The sequence below is a fragment of the Myotis lucifugus genome, unplaced genomic scaffold (assembly GCF_000147115.1).
Source record: "Myotis lucifugus unplaced genomic scaffold, Myoluc2.0 scaffold_341, whole genome shotgun sequence".
In the NCBI taxonomy this organism is placed as follows: domain Eukaryota; kingdom Metazoa; phylum Chordata; class Mammalia; order Chiroptera; family Vespertilionidae; genus Myotis; species Myotis lucifugus.
The window spans coordinates 499,848-517,307 of record NW_005871389.1 but is presented as its reverse complement, the minus strand read 5'-3'; the positions used below and the strand labels follow the sequence as shown (position 1 = coordinate 517,307).

Sequence of the window (17,460 nt, the reverse complement as noted above, 5' to 3'; positions counted from 1 at the left end):
GAGGGCTTTTCCATTTTTGTGAACCTGCTTCATTCGTTCACACCGTCCTGAAGCCAGAGAAATCAGTTGAAGGGTTATCTTTGTTCTACTTTCTCTTCAGCCTCCTTATGTCAGTGTTAGTTGGGTATATTTTCATCATGATGTCCCAAATGGGTACTGACTCTTCCACAGATGGATTCTACTGTGGGGAGAGGCAGAGTAGAAAATGGGGCTTCTACACCCTGCTTCTGTTCCCCCTAAGAAGCACAGATCCTGAAAATCTGCTCTAGAGTCCTCCTCATATGAGTCTCTGTAATGGTAATCCTTGAACTTGGGCTGCAGATTTCTGAGGTCCAAGGAGTTGGGAGTCCCAGGCATTGCTTTCTACTGACCCCTGAGTAGCCACTCCCTTGATTGGGATGAAGGGTTTCCCCCAGGCTGCTCTGACACAGAAGAGGTCCAGAACACCAGGCTACCATCCAAGGGAAATGGTGGAACTGGCGTTGGCCTTGAGGGGAAGGGGGGCGCGGCAGAGGGAGTTGCTGCACCTCAGACCTTTTCCTGCCAGACAGCAAGCTCAGCCCTTCTCCAGCGGGGTGTAGGGCAGGTTGCTCTTCACATGGACATCTATGAAGGATTTCTAAAAGAGTCAGCATTTCCAAAGGCATGCAGAAATGACTTCACCTTACATTCTGTCTTCCTGCTTCCTTGCACTAATTTTTTTTTTCTTTAGAAGAGTTGCCAATGTCAGTTTCCTCATTGCTTCTCAGGTGTTTCATACTCCACAGGAGGTTCCAGCAGTTTTTGGAAGGTTCTCCTTGTCGGGGAGTCTTCCTGTGTTTTCCTTCCCAGGCCTTGGCCTCCAGGTTTTTCCGGACCGAGAGACCCATCGCCTGCCTGTGGGTGGTTCTTCAAAAGACTTGGGGCAAAAATTTGAGGGTTTCCTGGAATCAGGGGTCTAGGAGTGTCTGAATCTTGTTTGGCCAGGCAATTTTTCTTCTCAGGTTTCCTAAGGGGCCATAGTGGAGGATATGGACTCCATTTGTGCAATAAATACTTGAGAGTTTTTTGTGTACTGTGTCCTGGGTGTTGCACATATGAGCTATGAGGATAACAGACAGGGTAGGGCCTCATCATGGCTAGAGACAGACACATTAGATCATTTCTGATTGTGATACACAAAACAGGGTAGAGGCCCAAGAGAGGCTGGAGGGTGGGGTTAAGGGGAGCTGCCCCCACTTTCTGGGCAGTGAGATAGGCATGAGCATAGGTTCATTCTGGAGGTGATCGGGAAAGGTCTCAGGGAGGCCACAGTGAGTGGACCTGCAGGAAAAGCACCCAGGCCTTGGGAGTAGCACATGGCAAAGGAACATTGAAGCGGGACAGTGCTGACATACTCAGAAAACAGCAGAGAGACAGGTTGGAGTATGACGGCAAGGAGGAGTGGTATGGGATGGACCAAGGGTCCTGGTAAGCAGTCCTGGACCCTGAGAGGTGAGGCTAAATCTCCAGAGGCTCCTGGTTTGAGGAGGGGCTCCTGGCAACATTCAAATTCTTAAGGAGACCCAGATGCCTGAGGCTTTGCTGTGTCGTTGGAAGAGGTAAGAAATTTAGGTGTCATTAAAAGAGCCCCAAAATACATGCAGCAAAAATTGGCAGAACTGAAGGAAGAAATTGACAATTCAGTCATAAGAGTTGGAAACCTCAGTTCTGCACTCTCAGTTATCAGTAGAATATCCAGACAGATGGACCCAGCAGAGTGCACTGTCCCCTCAGTCATGAGGAACCTTCTCCAGGGTAAACCCCTTGCTAGGCCACAAAACCAGTCTCAGTAAATCTGAAAGGATTGATACCATACAGTCTTCTCCAAACACAGTGGAATGAAATTAGAAATCCATAGAAGAATGAGCCCTGGAAGATTCACAAGGTGGAAACTAACATAAATGGCCAGCAGGCAACCGAAAAGTTATGTATGGAGGCCTGTTGAGATTGAGATGCTAGAGGAATCTCCTCTGCAACAACTGAGGCAGCTCGGGCCTAACAACTTTCAGGAGCACTGGCTGGGCTGCTGGCTGTTGCCCTGTGCATAACTTAGGAACACAGGCCTTCACTGCTTCTCCCTAGTCTTTCACTGAGCAAATGCTGAGGAAGCTCCTGCTGTGTGGTGCCGAGGGCCAGTCCCCTCCTGGAACTTTGAGTCTAGCAGGGGACCCTGACACGGAGCAATGAGGCCAAAGGACCAAGGGGTTTGTTCTCACATGGGAACTTAGAGACCTGAGGGAAAGGAGGACATCAGTGGATGAGGAGACAGTGTCTACAGAGCCCAGAGAGGGTGGTCATTTCCAGATCCCAAAAGTCAATCCAGGAAGTGGCAGATCCCAGTTCCTGCAGAGCCACGGGATGGTAACTCAGCTCTTTATTATCAGATGTCAGCCCCAGTCACTGCTGAATCATAGTGCTGTGGGCTCAGGAACCCCCATTCAAGGGTCTCCAAACCTGGCCTTTCAACTCTTGGCTGCCCCCAGGACATTATTCCAAATCCCAACTCACCTGTTCATGCCTGTCCCTGAGCTTTCAAGCCCTGTCCAAGGGTGTAACATCCAGTGGAAGTGAGCTTGCTGGGAGAGCAAAGCTACTGCCAGGTGTGAGCTATAGCAAGGACTGGCACGTTGGGCTGAGCAAATGCCACCTATTTATCCAGTTGACCCCGTGCCACTTCCCTGTGAGGGAGGCACCAGCACCCTATTTTCCAAATGAGATAATTTGCCCAAGGTTTCCCATTTAAGCAGTGGCAGAGCTGGAAGAAACTCTCTAGATCTAGAAGCCTTGAAGAGAGGGGTTGAGCACTCTCACGCTCCACTCATGCCCCATTTGGGCCCAGTGGTGTGTTCACAGCTGCCCCAAGGACTATTGAATAGCCCCGTTGTGAGAAGGGTTTGTGTTCCCTAGCACTTGGATGGATGGTCCCCTGTGAGCTCCCAATCCCCTGAGACACACCTGGGGACAGTGTCATCCTCTCCCTTCACAAATACTTCCAGGAAGGCTCTTAGGACACAGACTTGGAGCAAGAAGCCCAGGTTGGTTTTTCTGACTCAAACCCTAGTCATTGACTCACACAGGAGAGAAGGTCCAGGTTGGAATCCTTTTCTTACTGTCCAAGCTCTCACCATCCTTCAAGACGGGCCAGTCTACACACTCTTGCCCACAAGCTAAGGTGGTGTTTACATTTTTAAAAGATTGTAAAAACAATATACAGCATGTGGTCCTCAGAGCTGGAAATACTTTATGAGGTCCTCACTAGTGCAGAGTCAGGTTCTAGCTTCAGGAGGAAAGCAGGGAGGGTGTCAGGTCACCAGCAAGAATTAGCTGCCCCAGCTTTAGGAGGGTCCCTCCAGTTCCTCCCTCGCCTACAGTTTAGTTCAGTGCGGTTACTGCCTCCACACGTGCTCTGCCGTGTGAACAGCTCTTTCACATGCACCACCTCATTTCATCCCTCAGCTCCTCCAGGCAGGTGGTCATTTAGCTAACCATGAGTCTTAGGGGCTTTTCTGAAACTAAAAAAACTGGCTCCTCTGCTGTTTCTTAAGCACCTCAGGAGTGATGTTCAATCTTCCACATTTGCTTTCTGCTGCTTAGTTCTCAAGAAGCATACATCCCTGAGAAGGGACATACAGGAGGGATTATGTTATCCTGGGTTGGGAGGGGACTCATTTCAGGCCTCTTAATTGTTAGTTGTTCACATTCTAAAACTAAAGGTTGTTAAGGAAAGGTTCTTCAGCCACCTTAAGGAAAGGTTCTTCAGCCACCTTCTTTCAGGGTGTGTGTGTGTGTGTGTGTGTGAGAGAGAGAGAGAGAGAGAGAGAGATCTTTCAGTGGGTTTGTAGTCTATGAATTGTTCTATTCTGAGCACGTTGCAGCAGACTTTGGTCCAAGGCATCAAAGTTCTAGGTTGCTCTGGAAACAATGGCCTACCTTGAAACAAGGTTCCTTACCGTGGAATATGCCAGGGCAAGGAATGGAAACCACCACAATCCGGTGTTAGGCGACCGTTTTTATTTTTTGTTTTTATTGTTAATCTAAATCAAAGGTTATTTTTTCATTGATTTTTAAAGAGAGTAGAAGGGAGGGGGAGAGAGAGAGAGACATCGATTGGTTGCCTCCCAAGCACGCTCTGACTAAGGCCAGGGATCAAGCCTACAACCTAAGTTCGTGCCCTGGACCAGAATCGAACCCAGGACCCTTCAGTCAGCAGGCTGATGCTCTATCCACTTAGGCAGACTGGCTAAGGCTAGGCAACCATTTATTTTAATTAAACAGTCCAGCTGCCCTTCAGAGTGGAGAACGGGTCGCTTTTCAGCTCTTGGCAAAATGAGTTTTGGCCAGGTAAAGTTTCACTATGCTTGAATTTGGGAGTGACACACCAGTTAGCTGTAACCTGTGGAGAAACAAAGAAACCGATCCTTGTGCTGTAAACGTGCTGTCAGTCATTAAGAGGATTCCTTAGCACGTGGCCTGGTCTGCAGAAGGTTCATGGGGGAGTTCTGAGCGTGAGATTGAAAGTTCCTCTGTGACTTGGTGGCTGAGCTAAGGGAGTTGGCCCTCAGTACTGTGTCTCAGGATCCATTTATTACGGAACTTCTGAGCTGTTAGGTGAGAGGGCAGCTTGGCCCTCTCTTCCACCCTGACATGTGCTCTCGTTTCAGAGGTCAGCTGGAGGCTCCAGCCCTGAAGGTGGTGAAGGTGAGGAAACCTCTAAAACGTTTCACTGTCTTTCATTGTAAAAATGGAAGGAGCCTGATTTTCTCCTCCTCCTCATTGTTTTCTGTAGATTCTGACAGAGAAGATGGAAATTACTGCCCTCCTGTCAAGCGAGAAAGGACGTCCTCTTTAACCCAATTCCCACCTTCACAGTCAGGTAACAGCTACAGACCTTTATTGAGTGACAAAAGCATTCATGTTTACAAGCCCACTGTTCCCCCTTCAACATCTCACACTCATCTGTCTCCTGCCCAGATCCAGTTAGAATCAATCTGAGACTTGGTCTCTGTCACGATAAGGTTAGAGCTTGCCAGAGGTGTGGCACCAGGTACCCCAGTCTGGGATCAGTGACACTTATGGAGGGGTGTGACCTAGTGGACTGATAAGAAAGATGCACCAAGAAAAATCGTCCCTCTGAAATAAAGGGACTATCTGAGCCCTATTGGGGCCTCTGACCATTAATCACATGTCCACCTTCCAAAAGCTGCTTGGAAGTGGGGGATTCTCCTGACCCTTCTGCCTAGACCTTGGTGGTCCAATTGAGAAGGACACACACATGGTTCATAGTGAGCTGAGTGGTCCCAATAGACACTGTGGTGGTGGATTGCCTTGAGCTCCCTGAGGAAAGGGCTTGGTGGAGGCTTGAAAGGTGGGCCAGACTGGACCCCTGTAGAGGTATCTGGACTGGGCATGATCTGAGCACATGCGCAGAAGCCAGAAGACCAGCCACAGCTTATGCAAAGTCTGGTGCAGAAAAGAGGTAGGTTCAAGGGTAGAGAGAGACACTGGGGCTACTTAGTGGGGGCTCCTCGAGCCTGGGGACTCCCCTGTAGTTTGGAGGGTCAGTGCTGTCACAGGGCTGCTCCCTCTCCTCCCCACCTCATCTGGACTTGGTCCACTCTGGCATTGTCCCATCTTGGTCTCTGTAACCATGACTTAGAGATACACGTGTATTGGGAGAGGATCTCTAGTTACCCAAATTGAAGTTCATTCTTGCAAAGTTCATATAAAACATTTACAACTGTGAACTTTAAAGATATCACTTTAAGGAGGGAAAAAGACACTCTTGGAAAGTTTGTTTCTGCTTATAAAAGTAATGCAGACTTTACAGGAATAGCTGGTGCGGAAAGTGAGCGTCCTCTCAAGGTTGTCTCTATAACACACTTAATTTCCTACCTATTTCCCTTAACGCTTTTTTTTTTTTACGTTGCCACGTCCTTTTTCATGACTGCATAAGACCCTCCCCTGAATGGATGCACTGTCAGTTGCCCATTAGGCATTAAGGAACTGTCCAGATGGTTTGCAGTGGACATCCTTTTTTAAGGGCCTCTGCCCGCTTGTGCATAGGTGTTTCTATGGAATGAGGAAGCATCCACTTCCTGGCTGTGATTGTGTTCCTTCCGTTCACTGTCTACTGCTGAACCACACTTTCTCATTAGGAAGGTGTAGCAGAGAAGAGACGAGGTGATTTGTATTGTGCACTAGGCTGAAGGGGCAAAGGACTACCAAACATTTTCTCTCTCTAGTGCAGTGGTTCTCAACCTTCCTAATGCCGCGACCCTTTAATACAGTTCCTCATGTTGTGGTGACCCCCAACCATAAAATGATTTTTGTTGCTACTTCATAACTAATTTTGCTACTGTTATGAATAGTAATGTAAATATCTGATATGCAGGTTGTATTTAGGCGACCCCTGTGAAAGGGTCGTTCGACCCCCAAAGGGGTCGCGACCCGCAGGCTGAGAACCGCTGCTCTAGTGCATTGGTCTAGGACAGTGGTAGGCAAACTGCGGCTCGCGAACCACATGTGGCTCTTTGGCCCCTTGAGTGTGGCTCTTCCACAAAATACCGACTTCTGCGCATGGGCCACGAAGTTTCAATCGCAATGTACGTGCGCGCCCGAACATGGTATTTTGTGGAAGAGCCACACTCAAGGGGCCAAAGAGCCGCATGTGGCTCGCGAGCCGCAGTTTGCCGACCACTGGGAGATAATCAGCTCCCAATCCTCAGAGGAAATGGAAAGGTGAGCAGTGCCAGTAAGATCCAAAACAGGTGGTGGGGAGTGCAGCCAACTTTTGAGCCCGGACTGGTGACAAGGAGCAGGGGCTGAGGCTCAGCCCCAGGTAAGACTTGGTACATCTGGTGTGCTCCGATTTCCTCCTGGCTGCCCCCACGGGCCTAGGGTGCCAAGGAAAAGCCAGGGGCGTGAGGACAGGAGAAATGACCACAGTGGACCAGAGTGAACTGGTAGACATCAGACAGAGGCCATTAGGCTGGAGACTCCCCTCTTCCTGCTGTAGAGTGTGTGGAGTATCTAAAGGCCTTATTCATTATGCTGACCCCCACCTCATACACCACAGTGGGGCTTGGAGATCAACCCCTCATGTCTGCCCCACCTACTCACTCTGTTTTTCCTCTTGTTCCCCCCCTGCCTGCACCTCCTTGCTGACAGTATCAAAAAACAATGTTTTTATGCCATCAACCTTCTGCGAGCCATCTGCAGGCAATTCTGACTCAGAACCAGGTGAGCCCTCACATCCCTTTGCCTTTCACAGCCAGTCACTGGGGGTTTTCCTGGGATGAAAAGCAGTTAATATTGTAAAATAGCACCTTAACAGCAATGGACAGTTTGAAAGCAGAATTCAGTTTCTAAATGTTTTCCCAACTGTTTAGCTTGTACATTTGGAATCCAGTGTAAGAGAGGCTTCATAAGCCCTTATTTCTGTTTCTGTAAGTAAGCCTGTTTACAAGGATTTTTACATCCTTCTTGAAAAAAAGAAAGAGGTGTATTACTTATTTTTCAAAATTTTACACAAGTAATACATTTATGTAATTTTTAAAAAGGCAGATTAGAAATAAATAGACTTAAAGAATTAGCCTGCCCCTTTCCCACTGACTACCATCCCAAAGATAACTAATGTGAAATGTAATTTCCCAGACCCCTTTTCAGTCATTAAATTCCCACATTAATTAGTATGGCTTAGATGTGTTCGGATAAATGCATATATTTAATCACGGCTTTAAAACTTTAAGGAAAACAGCTTGCTCCCCTCTGAAGAACATAGAGCCTGCCTTTTTTGGTCTTTTGCAGGAGAACCAACTCCAATAATTCCTGAAAGTTTCTCCTCATAAAAGATTTAATGAGCAAGTTTAACCACCCTAATTCTGTAACCAAACCTGCCTTATATAAATTCATTGCCGACTTCAAAAGCATTGCAAGATAACTCATACTCTGGCATGAGAGTGATGTCAAGGGAAGAGGCTAGTTTTTATAACTTTGAGGATTGATTTGATGGCACCATTTCAAACAGTTGAATTTGTTCTGACTCTGAAAGCAAACTGTTTGGAATTGACCCCCCTTCCCACTTCTGAAGAGGAACTTGGTTTTTAAAGGTCTTTGGTCGTACCTGGGGCACTGGTTTAGCAAGTTGTGTTCTGAGGTGTGGGGGTAGTGTTAGTCTTTGCAAGTCTGTTTTGGTCTAGGGATCAGTAGCTGAAGACACACATCTTGATCCCTTTATGCCATGGAGTTCTATTATGAATCTCAAGATCACCTCTGAGGTCTGTGAGTGATGGCCTCACTCCCTCTCTCTGCCCCCAAAACCTTTATCCCGCAGCATTGAGAGTGGGGTAGCCCTGCGAAAGGGGACAGCTTAGTCTGCTTTAGCAGAGGTTCTGATACAGCCCTGGTCCCTGGTACCTGATGCAGCATGCCAGTCATATTAGATTTGCACATCAGCTCTGCAAAGTGAGCCTCTTATATGTTTGCCTGTCTTATGTTTTAGCTTAATGGGGGGGCGGGGGGGGGACCTAAAACTTACGGAAAATTTTTATAAACATTTCTCTATCCCTTTACCTAGAAGGCTCCATGCGTTCTTCAGAGCAAAGACATCAGATTCTAATCACATGTCTCTCTCTCCATCTGAAACAGTTGCTCATTCTTTCCTTGACTTTTGTGACCTTGAAGATTACAGGCCAGTTATTTTGGAGAAGTCCTTCAGTTAGCGGGTGTCTGATGTGTCCTGGGGCTTCCACCCAGGTTGTGTATTTGGGACTGGAATGCCATAGAAGTGCAGCCGTGCTCTCCCAGTGCACCCCAGTGGTGGCACACCATGTGTACTCTACCTGGTGCAGGCCAGGTTGACTTTGATCACTTGATTAGGGTGAAATCTGCCCGGTTTCTCCACTATAAAATTATTTCTTCTTCCTTTGTCATTACTATTTTCTGGAGAGATACTTTTTTTTTCTTTTCTTTTTTTTTCCTTATTGATTAAAGTATTACATATGTGTCCTTATCCCCTCATTGCCCCCCCACCCCATTCCCATTCATGCCCTCACCTCCTGGTGTCTGTGTCCATTGGTTATGCTTATATGCATGTATACAAGTCCTTTGGTTGATCTAGCCAGTTTGCCTCAGTGGAGAGATACTTAGAGACATGAGGAAATCTCTCATATTGCCCTCCTTTGTTAGCATCCATTAATGTTTTCTTGCTTGAATTAATTATTACTCTGATGATGACCACATGGAGATTTTCTGCCCCATTTTTGCCCCAACATTTATTAATTGGCATTCTACTATAAGGAGCAGCTTTCTTTTCCCCACTTTACTTAGTCATTTGTGTCGATATGGATTTATGGATTCCTGTTTTAGTCAGTGGGTTGCAATTTGTTATTAGTTTTTATTTTAATGTTCAGATTTTATTTTGATCATCAGTTATTTTAATTGTTCCAGATTTGGCCAATGGGCCCCATCAAGCCAGGTTCCTGTGTCCTTTTCCCAGGTCCCTTGCATTCTTTTAAGCACTTTCTTTACTTTCTGTCATAATAAGAGGTTCCAAGATCATCATCTTTCCCCTTTTCTCAAAGGAGTCATAGTTCTTAATGGAGCATGGTCTCAAGAAACCAAGATCTGGGTGCTCCGTGTGTTCACCACCATTTGGGCTGTCACTGCTCTCAGGACCTCTCAGTGCCCAGAGCTGGGAAAACACACACACACACACACACACACACACACAACTAGGAACATATACACATATACCTATATGCATATATGTGCTTACATTTACATATATTTCTACATCTCTATCTGGATACTTCCAATTCATTGCCAACAGGATTCATCTTAACCTCCCCCTCTGTATATCTACCTCTCTTTTCTAAGAAACCTGACTCCCTCTGTCCTCAATACATTTATTTACTCATTGCCCCATTCCCCCATATGTGGTCAAGCACTCTTCTCCCCCTGCACCAGCACTGCCCTTACACACCCCAGCCCTCATCAGGCTGCCTTCTCTTGGATTCTTTCCAACCCCTGGTATACATCAGGTTGAATTCTGATATATTTTCCTGTTAAATCTGGGCCTCCCTGGATGGTGAACATTACTTCCTCAGAAGTCACTCAGGATCTTCCTGAGGCAGGACACAATGTACCCTCAAAGGAGCCTGCTTGCTTCAAACATGATTTGGAAGAGGAAAGAGGCTGCCCCAGAGGGGAGTCCTCTCCCGCCAGGGAGCTCACAGAAGGGGATGCATGTGCCCTTAAGAAGACACCAGTGTAGCCACCTGTGTGTAGTGGGGCTCTGGCCTCCAAGCAATGCCTCTTCATTGTACCCTGACCATCTTGCAGGAGGCCATGAGAAGAGATCATATTTGTTTTAGTGAAGATGGGGCTGCAGCAGGGGCCTCCAGGGTTTGACTGCCCTGTAAGCACACCACCCTCCTGCTTTGGCCCCTTCAGAAGTGTGGTACACCTTGCTAATCTGTCCATCAATTTACTGTAGCATTCAGCATAGATTTCCTGTGCATCTTCAGGGTTGGCCTGGCACCAGATGCAAAGTTAGTGAATGTTCACTGGCAGTAATTTCTGGGCCCGCTGCCCACACTGATCAGCATAGGTCAGCCCCACAGGTCAGTGGCTGTTAGCATTGGCTCTGCACAGGGCTCAGTGGTCGCCATCAATGTGTAGCCACAATGTGAGCATTGCAGAGCCAGCTCTAAGAGCTTTAGAAGTTTTCTAAATTGTGAATTTCATCTCAGTTTTTTAGTTTTATATTGCCAATCATCTTCTGAATAACCCTAAGCTTTGGAAATGTAATTCAGTATTTTCCTTCTAAAAAGGAACATCTGGCAGCATGTCTTCCCCTGCATCCTGTTTTGTCTGATTTCCCGAGTGTGGTTTTTATGGCCCACAGCTCTCTTATGGGAGAGACACCACCCCACTAACACAGGCTCCAGTCCTTTTTACTAACTAGCAGTGAGAGTTTCTGTAATCCTATTTTTGCCCAAGGAAAGCAGTTTGGCTCACCAACATATCGACAACAGGAAGAGGGCCCTTCTGTTTTACTCAGAATTCTGATTTGATTTTGTTTCCTACCTGAAAGTGGTCTGACAGCATTTGTGATGTCATTTTAGTGTATAATTGGTTGGTTTTAGTGTATCCACAGAGTTGTGCAACTGTCACTACAATTAATTTTAGAACATTTTAACCACCCCCAAAAGAAGTCCCATATCCTTTAGCAGTCATTCCTCATTCTATCTTTCCCAGCCCCTGGCAGCCATGAATCCACTTTCTGTCTCTGGATTTGTGTGACCTTTTGAGGTATCTTGTAAGTCTTTACTTTCTTCCAACAATATGGAATTGTTTCCTTGACTTCATTTTGGGTTGTTTGTTGCCAGTGTATAGAAACACACTGATTTCTGTATGATTATCTTGTGCCCTGAAATCTGGCAAGGGTTTTTTCCGATGTGTTGGACCTTAGCACAAAAGCAAGGCTGCCTCTGGTGGCCTAAAATGCTGCTGTCCCTCTGCTTCTCCAGATACAGACCTGGCCTGTTAGAGTCACAAAGCTTTTTATGCTGATCCTTCCCACCAAGGATTCCATTAAACTGTCTCTTCCACCCCACCCCCTTAAGAGATGGGCAAAGTCACCAAGATGCATTGATTAAGGGATCTGTGGACGTGTGGCTAAGCAGAAACCAGGTTTTGAATATCCCAAGAGCCCCTGTATTTGTCAGCCTGAACGCAAGTCCTGGGGGAGGCCCCGCCTCCTCACATGTGGCCAGGACAAACAACCCTGCTTCCTTCTTCCAGGCCTTCCGGTGCTCTCATTAAGCAATGAGACAAAGCTCTCCAGGCATATCTAGAAAGAGAGCAAGTCCACTATGTGCCACTCTTGATCTCTTGCCAAAGAAAACATGTCTCATTTCCCACACATCTGTTGGTAGTACAAAGAGCTCTCCTGACAAGTGCTCTAGGAAAGAGAAATGCATCTCTGAAGGCCTTTATTCGGTGGCACTGTGACATTCTCCAGGGCCTGCAAGTGCAGCATGGCATCCAAGGTCCTGGCAAAGTCCAGCCTGGCACTCACCTTCTGGATGGAAGGGCTCCTTGGTGGAGTGGTCACCCTCACTTCTGTCCTGCACCTTTGACACCCTCTGGTCTTCCATTCACTGTACTTTGCCCCGAGCCGCACTTCCTGCAATCCCCTGCCTCCTCACCCAGGCTGCCTTACAGCCTTGGTGGTTGGATAGGACTTCTGCATTTCTGTTTCAGTTTGAAATCATTTCCCTTGTTCTCTAGGCCCCTGGCTACTGAGGCCCAGACAACAACCCTCTCCTGCCCCTGCTCCCTCCCAGCCTCACCACCCCACTCTAGGAAGGCTTTTTTTTTTTATCTTTTGTCTTGTGCTTGTAGAGGAAAAGAGCAGTGGGTTCCGGTTGAAGCCACCAACACTGATCCATGGCCAGGCACCCAGTGCAGGTAGGTGCCCACGTTGGAGGAGGAGAGGAGAGTGGCTTTCTCATACCCTTCCAGGCTTTTGCACAGCTGCCTAAGGCAACCCACCAGTGCACTCTGGGCTGGTACCTGACACCTGAGCTATGGAAAAACACTGTAAAGAGCCTGTCAGACCAGGAAGCTTCTCTACCCTGAAGTGGAGGTGACAAGGGAACAAGCTTGGGTTGGTATGGGAGTTTGGGCTCTGTGCCCAGTGATAGCTCAGTTGGTTCCAGCTGTCTTTCCAGAGCATTCTAGCCCCAGCACGCCATATCGTTAACCCTGATTTGCAGAGTGGCCTCAATTCAATAGCACGCTGTTCGTGAGCAGGGCCAAGTGATGGCGCTCTGGAGACCTGTCAGGTCCAAAGGGAGCCCAAGCAGGGCCAAAAATGTTTTCTCGTGGTCCTTGCCCTAGTTGTATTTGGCCAGAGGTGTTTTCTCAATGTGGCATTTTAAAAAGCAGGTGCTGCCCTAACTGGTTTGGCTCAGTGGATAGAGTGTCAGCCTGGGGACTGAAAGGTCCCAGGTTTGATTCCGGTCAAGGGCACAGGCCCAAGTTGCAGGCTCAATCCCCAAATGGGGCGTGCAGGAGGCAGGCAATCAATGATTCATCATTGATGTTTCTATCCCTCTCTTCCTCTCCTTTCCTCTCTGAAATCAATAAAAATATATTTTAAAAAATAAAAAGCAGCCCTAACCGGTTTGGCTCAGTGGATAGAGCATCGGCCTGCGGACTGAAGGGTCCCAGGTTCGATTCCGGTCAAGGGCATGTACCTTGGTTGCAGGCACATCCCCAGTGGGGGGTGTGCAGGAGGCAGCTGATCGATGTTTCTCTCTCATCGATGTTTCTAACTCTCTGTCCCTCTCCCTTCCTCTCTGTAAAAAATCAATAAAATATATTTTAAAAAAAATAAAAAGCAGGTGCAGAGGGTGCCTTTCTGTGATCCCAAGCAGCAGCCTAAATTCTGGGGGATTGCCTGTTGGCTTTGCTGCTTTCCCCTCAGGTCTGTGCTTGACCCTTGAGCCCAGCACTTGAGAACAGCTGTCCCTTGGCTTCCCCGAAGCATTAGTGTACTCACTGGGTTAATTCACAGACATGATCAGTTACATGGAAATGTCATTTAATCACATATAAAAATAGCAATAGCCAAACTCTGTATGTTTAGCTGTAAAGAAAGTGTCTTGGGTTTGTTTTTTTAATGTGCTTCCCTCCTGGCCGCTGTGGCTCAGTGGTTGAGCATGGACCCATGAACCAAGAAGTTGCAGTTTGATTCTGGTCATGGCACATGCCCGGGTTGTGGGATCGATCCCCAGTAGGGGGCATGCAGAAGGCAGCTAATCAATGATTCTCTCTCATCATTGATGTTTATATCTCTCTCTCCCTCTCCCTCCTCTCTCTAAAATCAATAAAAACATTTTCTAAAAACAAAACAAAACACAGATGTGCTTCCCTACAGAGTCTAGTCTGTGAGGAACATGAAATGGATTGCTGGATTTAATTTGTCTGTAAAGTGCCTGAGAGCCTGAGCTGTTGCATTTCTGCCCACGGGATCCAAGGGCGCTGGGCAAACCGACCTCTGTTCCCAGGTCTGCCCAAGCCAGAAGCCCAAGGAGCAGCAGCGGAGCGTGCTTCGCCCGGCAGTGTTACAAGCCCCACAGCCAAAGGCACTCTCACAGGCCGGTAAGAAACGCAGCCCTGGTACAGGCTGGCATGGCAGAGTAGATTATTACAGAAGTCGCTTCTGGGACAGCCATGTCATATCTGCCAAATGCACAAAGAAATAAAGTGCTGGGAAAGCAGCCCTTTATATTCCTGGTGAGCCTAGTAAAGACATGAGGCCAAGCCTGACTGCTGGTGCAAATGTGCCTTGTGCACACCCTCGCCTCATAAATGCTGCCTCCACTTCCTGAGCGGTTCAGATTCGTCCCTACACGTTTGCAGGCAGAATTCAGCCCTGCAGTCTCAGAAACTCAAAGGGTAACTTTCACATGTTTTCATTTTACTTGCCAACCTTGAGACGTGACTCTTAAACCATATTTTCATTACATCCACATAGGCAGTGGTTTTCAGTTAATCTTTAATTTTCTTCATGTGAATGAGCTCTTGTCTTCCTCTTGATCTTTCCCTATAATTCGAGAATTCTTCATCAAAAGCCACGCAACATCCCACATGAGGGAAATAGTAACATTTCTGAAGAGTTTTTAATTACATGGGAAGTTTTTTTATGTAATACTCAACAGTCAAAGCTAGATTTGAAGTTGTGCGTGTCATGTAATCTCAGCTATTTAAAGGAAAAATGCATAGAATGAAGATATCATTTGTAAAACTTTTTTGTAAAACTCATAATTGTTCCCCCAATATTTGTTCTTTTAATCTAAGAGTTTGTTGCTTTTAGTAGAGATACTAGACCCTTCCTTGTAAAAGGAGAAATTATATACTGTTGGTCCAAATGGTGGCAGAAGAAAGCATTAGAGGTGGTCTAGCACTAACCCCACGATTCTCACTCTGTCCGTTTGTCCCCACAGTTCCAAGCAGCGGCACCAATGGGCTCAGCATCCCAGCAGACTGCACAGGAACAGCGACATCGACATCAACATCGCCTGACAACCCCACACAGAGAAGTCCACCTGATGAGGCGCCAGCACCTGAGGTCCGTCTGTGCCAGGGCAGGGAGCACACCTCACAGGAGACTTCTCAGGCTTTGCTGAGCACATAGACTGTTACCTGCTCTGAGCAGTGCCAGTTTGTTCTGTGTTCAAGCTTTCTGGATTTGCTCAGCAGTATCAGTGCTGACGAACGCCAAGAGAGGGGAGGGGTGTCTTCATGGTTCTGAGAGAAAGATGCTGTGAACAAAGCTCTGCTATAGAGTCCTGTGTTGCCCGAATCCAGCATGTCATTTCCACATGTCCTGGCGCAGCGTTTCTGCTAGTTGGCACACTAACCTTTGAGCCTTGGGGAGCCACTGGGACCGGAGGGATGGCTTTCATTAATGAGATCCTTGCACCATTTTGTGGAGACAAATGTCTTCCCTCCCTGTTTCCATACCCCAGCGACTCTGGGGATTCGTACGTATGCTCTTTTAAATGCCTGGGGAATCAGCTCAGAAATTGTTTGTTTTTAAAAGACATCCTTTATGGTTCTGGAATTATATAGGCCAGAAGCATCTGTTTACCAGTAGTGCTGCAGAGCAGCTGGGAAACAGGCATTTCATGAAGCACCTGCTCTTGGGGTTGACAGACAGATTTGGAATCCAAATTGCAATACTGCACCTTGCCTCAGACGCAAGCCAGACTGCGTCTGTGTGCCTTTGCCCTCGGCCACTTCAGCAGATAAGTTGCTGCCAGAGGTTCTCTATCCTCTGCCTCCCTCATCCTCACCCTCACCCCCCATAGGTGTTCAGGCTCAAATGGTGAAAATGATCATCTACAATTCTATTTTGAAACATCTATGAGGTCCCCCCCACCTTCAACCCAGTTAATGGAATTGGAAATAGAAATTGTTTTTGTAACATATGCTTCATGGAACTTTGGTAGCTGGGTCTCAGGGAAGTCAGCTGCACATCTCTGCACCAGAGGGAGACCAAAAGTGACCCCACTGTCCTGTCCTCCCCATGTTCCTGGCTGCCTCACTTTTCCGATTGGTTCTAGCCCCTCCTCAGATGTTCCTCAGCCCAGGGACCCTTGTCAAGGGACATGCAATTGTGCTATAAGATGATTCAGCTTGCTCATCGGGGCTAATGTGTCCCTTCTTTACAGTTGTCGTTGTTCTGTTTAACTAGGAGAAAGAGCCCCAGAAAAATGAGTCTAGCAGTACTTCTGAGGAGGACAGCTGTGAGAAAAAAGAGCAAGTTGCACAGCAAGCGTTTGTATTTGGGCAGAACTTGAGGGACAGAGTTAAGGTATGTACTCAGAGGGCTGGGGGAGCCGTTGAACTCAGGGATTGATCTCTGTATGCCTCTCGCCAGGTTCGAGAACAGGAATTGCTTCTGAAGGGTGGGGCAGACACAGAGGCTGTGTTGTGAAGTGGTCCTGTGACTCTTAGCACGGCCGGCAGCTGCTTGTTGTGCATGTTTCCCATACTCTGCTGCTCAGCCACCCAGGCTGCCTGCCATCCCTCCGTCCTCAGTGGGACTCAGCGGTGGCTCCTGGCTACAGGGGACAAAGGGGCAACCAGTGCGAGGTTTTTGTTTTCTTCAGGGTTTTTTATCTCAACACTAGCAGCATTCAGACCAGATTGTGTTTAGTTGTTGGAAGCATGACCTACTCACCACTGTGGGTTGTTGAGCAGCATCCCTGGTCCCCACCCTCTAGATACCAGGCGTATACCCTCTCAGTTGTGACAACCACACATGCCCCCAAGTAGTGCTGAATGTTCCCCACGGGACCAGATTGCTCCCGACAGAACCATCTTATTTTCAAAAGTAGGACAGGTGGAAAGATTGTTTTCTCTCCCATAGGAGCAACAGTATCTGCCACCTCGGGTGGGTCCAGTCTGGGGACTGAGTTGGCGTGGGGGCATCTGGCAGTGGCAGGGGTCTCAGCTCTGCACCCTCTGTGCTAGCACTTCAGAAAGACTAGAGTGAGCAGCACTACGTTTTGCAGCCACAGATATGGAATGTTCTTCTGTGCCATTTCCAGCAGCTCACCTGGCAGGAATCTCCTTTAGAGGACTGAGAGGCAGTGTCAGTGGCCATGTCTGGGGACATCTGTGGTTGTCACACTAGGGGGAAGGTACTCCTGGCATCGAGTGGGTAGGGGCCGGGGATGCTGCTCAACACCCCACAGTGCCCAGGACGATCCAGCCCCAATGTCAGTGATGCTGAGGATGAGAGACTCGGAAATAAGGAAACAAAAGTCACCACAAGAAAACATGCCACCTGTGTTCTCCTGTGGTGTCACTGTCCAAGAGAAGCACAGATGCCCCAGGAGACAAAAATAAGTGTTGATG

The 17,460-nt window shown here is 47.7% G+C and overlaps 1 protein-coding gene across 2 annotated transcripts in view; it reads left to right on the top strand.

Moving 5' to 3' along the window:
- The window catches only part of RANBP3 (RAN binding protein 3), a 61,570-nt gene that overhangs the window by 33,536 nt on the left and 10,574 nt on the right, over nt 1-17,460 (top strand). Inside the window, exons 4-9 of one of the 2 annotated variants that reach the window (XM_023764643.1) lie at nt 4,683-4,719; nt 4,808-4,894; nt 12,430-12,499; nt 14,111-14,193; nt 15,039-15,163; nt 16,292-16,411. In XM_023764643.1, coding sequence (XP_023620411.1) covers nt 4,683-4,719; nt 4,808-4,894; nt 12,430-12,499; nt 14,111-14,193; nt 15,039-15,163; nt 16,292-16,411 — 522 coding nt within the window. Of the gene's footprint in view, nt 1-4,682; nt 4,720-4,807; nt 4,895-7,188; nt 7,261-12,429; nt 12,500-14,110; nt 14,194-15,038; nt 15,164-16,291; nt 16,412-17,460 lie in introns of both variants that reach the window. The other variant, XM_023764642.1, reaches the window with a different exon arrangement.